General features: G+C 35.5%; 1 protein-coding gene across 1 annotated transcript in view; it reads right to left on the bottom strand.

Annotated features, from left to right (window-relative positions):
* Positions 1–2,336, bottom strand: part of LOC109341014 (plastidial pyruvate kinase 2-like) — a 6,736-nt gene extending 4,400 nt beyond the window's left edge. The window contains exons 1-2 of the mRNA XM_019578799.1: positions 1,900–2,336; positions 1,073–1,360 (exon numbers count right to left, since the gene is read on the bottom strand). Coding sequence (XP_019434344.1) covers positions 1,073–1,360; positions 1,900–2,130 — 519 coding nt within the window. The 5' untranslated portion in view covers positions 2,131–2,336. The remainder of the gene's footprint in view (positions 1–1,072; positions 1,361–1,899) is intronic.

The following is a 2,336-nucleotide window of genomic DNA, read 5'->3' on the forward strand; positions in this document are numbered from 1 at the left end:
GTTGCAGAACGATTTAGCAGCTTCGCTCCACATATGTTTTCTATTTCCCTGTTGTTTTTAATTTTAATTTTTTTTCTGTGGAAGATCCCTTATTACGTTTTCTCCATTAAGAAATGAAACAAGATTTTAGGAATGAAGAAAGCAAAACATAATAGTTTAATTTGAGTTACACTTTAAAATTGATTTTTCACGGAATTAACTAATAATAAAATAGAAAATGTACAACTAGCAGCAACACAAAGATTCTTGTTTTCTATGACTCATTATATCATGTCATTTAGGAGATTCTAAAATGGAAGCTAAAAATTAGAAACAAAAATTATGTCAATCAGTCATCTCATATAATTCACCAATCATCACTGATTCACACTACTTTTCATCTGAAAGAATCTTAATCAAACCAACAAGGAGGCCACTTTATACGAGTTGCCACTCATCAAGGAGGGTGCTGCAACAATGCCAAAAGAACTAAGAAGAAAAAAGGAGTGCATTTCATTGAAGCACCCTCTAGGTGGGACATGATACCCATTGTCTCATCTCCATGTATTATATCACACACACACAAAATTATCGACTGGGGCTTTTTTACCTGTAGGGAAGAGGGAAACACCTAACAAAGTAGGAAAAGAAAAGAAAAAATTCTCAATGATCCAACATGCCTTTTATCATCATTTTTTAAACAAAAACAAACACTTACAGTAGCAATAATTTGACAAATGCATCCACTCAGTATTATTCATTTAAATCATGACTGAATACCTATTTTAGTCCCTGAAAATTTGAAAACCCCAAAATGGTACAAAATTATCAAATGTGGGTCAAATTAGTCATTTTTAGCATACTTTATGACACCTGACAGAGACTATTTTGACTTACATTTGCGATCAATGAGTACAAATTTGGAATTTTATTTTTCCGGGGATCAAATTGGTACACGCGAAAATTTTTAAAGACTAAAGTGGGTATTCACTCTTAAATCGTTTGTTAGGAAACCATGCATCCAGTTAAATTCCAATATCCAATTGTGATCTCTCAATATAATGAAAAAATAATAATTGGGAAATGAACTAACCTTGGTGTCAAGCATAATTGCAATGACATTGTCCTTGGATTGTGCATTATATTCTTTAACCAAGTCAATGACTTTCTGATGAGAAGCATGGTCTCCATGAGACATATTGAGGCGAGCCACGTTCATTCCAGCCTCAGCCAACTGCCAAATCATTTCCTTGGTATCGGTAGAAGGACCAATCGTACACACTATCTTTGTCTTTCGCCTAACCGTCGGCTTCGACCACATTCCAGATGAACTGTCACCAAATTGCTGCACAGCACGCAAGTGCTGCAAACGCTCCTCAATCTAATCACCATAACACAAAAAAAGGGTCACAACAATTTTAACAAAAGAAAATAAACTCAACCAGTTCCACATTCCCTCATTTCAAACTCTGGGTCTTCTGCAAAGGGTGGCTTTAGTTAAACAGCTTAATTAAGCGCTCATTCAATAAATTATTTTGAATAAGCTAAAAAGAGCTTATAAGTTCATATGTTATTTTTAGGGTAAATACACATTTCAATCCCTGATGCTTTCGAATTTAGGAGTTTGGTCCTGAAATTTTGAAAAACACAAAATGGTCCCAAAATTTTCAAATGCGGGTTAAGTTAGTCATTTCTAGGATGAAATTAGTGCCTATCAGGTGTCGTAAAACATGCTAAAGGACTAATTTGAACTACATTTGAAATTTTTTATATAATTTTAGGTTTTTTCAATTTTGAGGGATAAAATCGAAAAAATACTAGGGACTGAAATGAAATGACTATTTACTCTTATTTTTATAAGCTATTTTAAACACTCCCAAAAATCTCAAATTTTCAGCAAGAGACACTAAAAGAACGAACCTTTGAATCGTCCTCGGGTGACACAGGGAGAACTTCAACCGGTGCAGATTTTCTTGCACTGATACTGAAGCTTCTGAAGCCAATTTGGGACCATTTGTTCCCTTCTGGTGGGAACACCATGGAAGAAAAAGTTGCAGGCTTTAAGAACTTTTGAGCCCTTTCATGTGCAGATCCAGAAACAGGGGACAAAAGGGTACTCTGAATGGATCGTGTGGCCACAACCTGAGACATTGTTAGAGAAAGAGAAAATGGGTGGTGGCGCAGAAGAAGGAAGAAGAAGAAGAAAAGGGTGTGAGGGTTTTAAGAATGTGATGGAAATGTAGGTTGAAAAAATCGCCGCTAAATTTGGTGGAGGTTCTTAAAAAGAGTGAGACAAGGTTTGAGACTTTGGAGGGAGAGCCTCGTTTGTATCGAACAAGGAAACAATCTTCACTTTT

The sequence above is a fragment of the Lupinus angustifolius genome, unplaced genomic scaffold (assembly GCF_001865875.1).
Source record: "Lupinus angustifolius cultivar Tanjil unplaced genomic scaffold, LupAngTanjil_v1.0 Scaffold_327, whole genome shotgun sequence".
Lineage (NCBI taxonomy): Eukaryota > Viridiplantae > Streptophyta > Magnoliopsida > Fabales > Fabaceae > Lupinus > Lupinus angustifolius.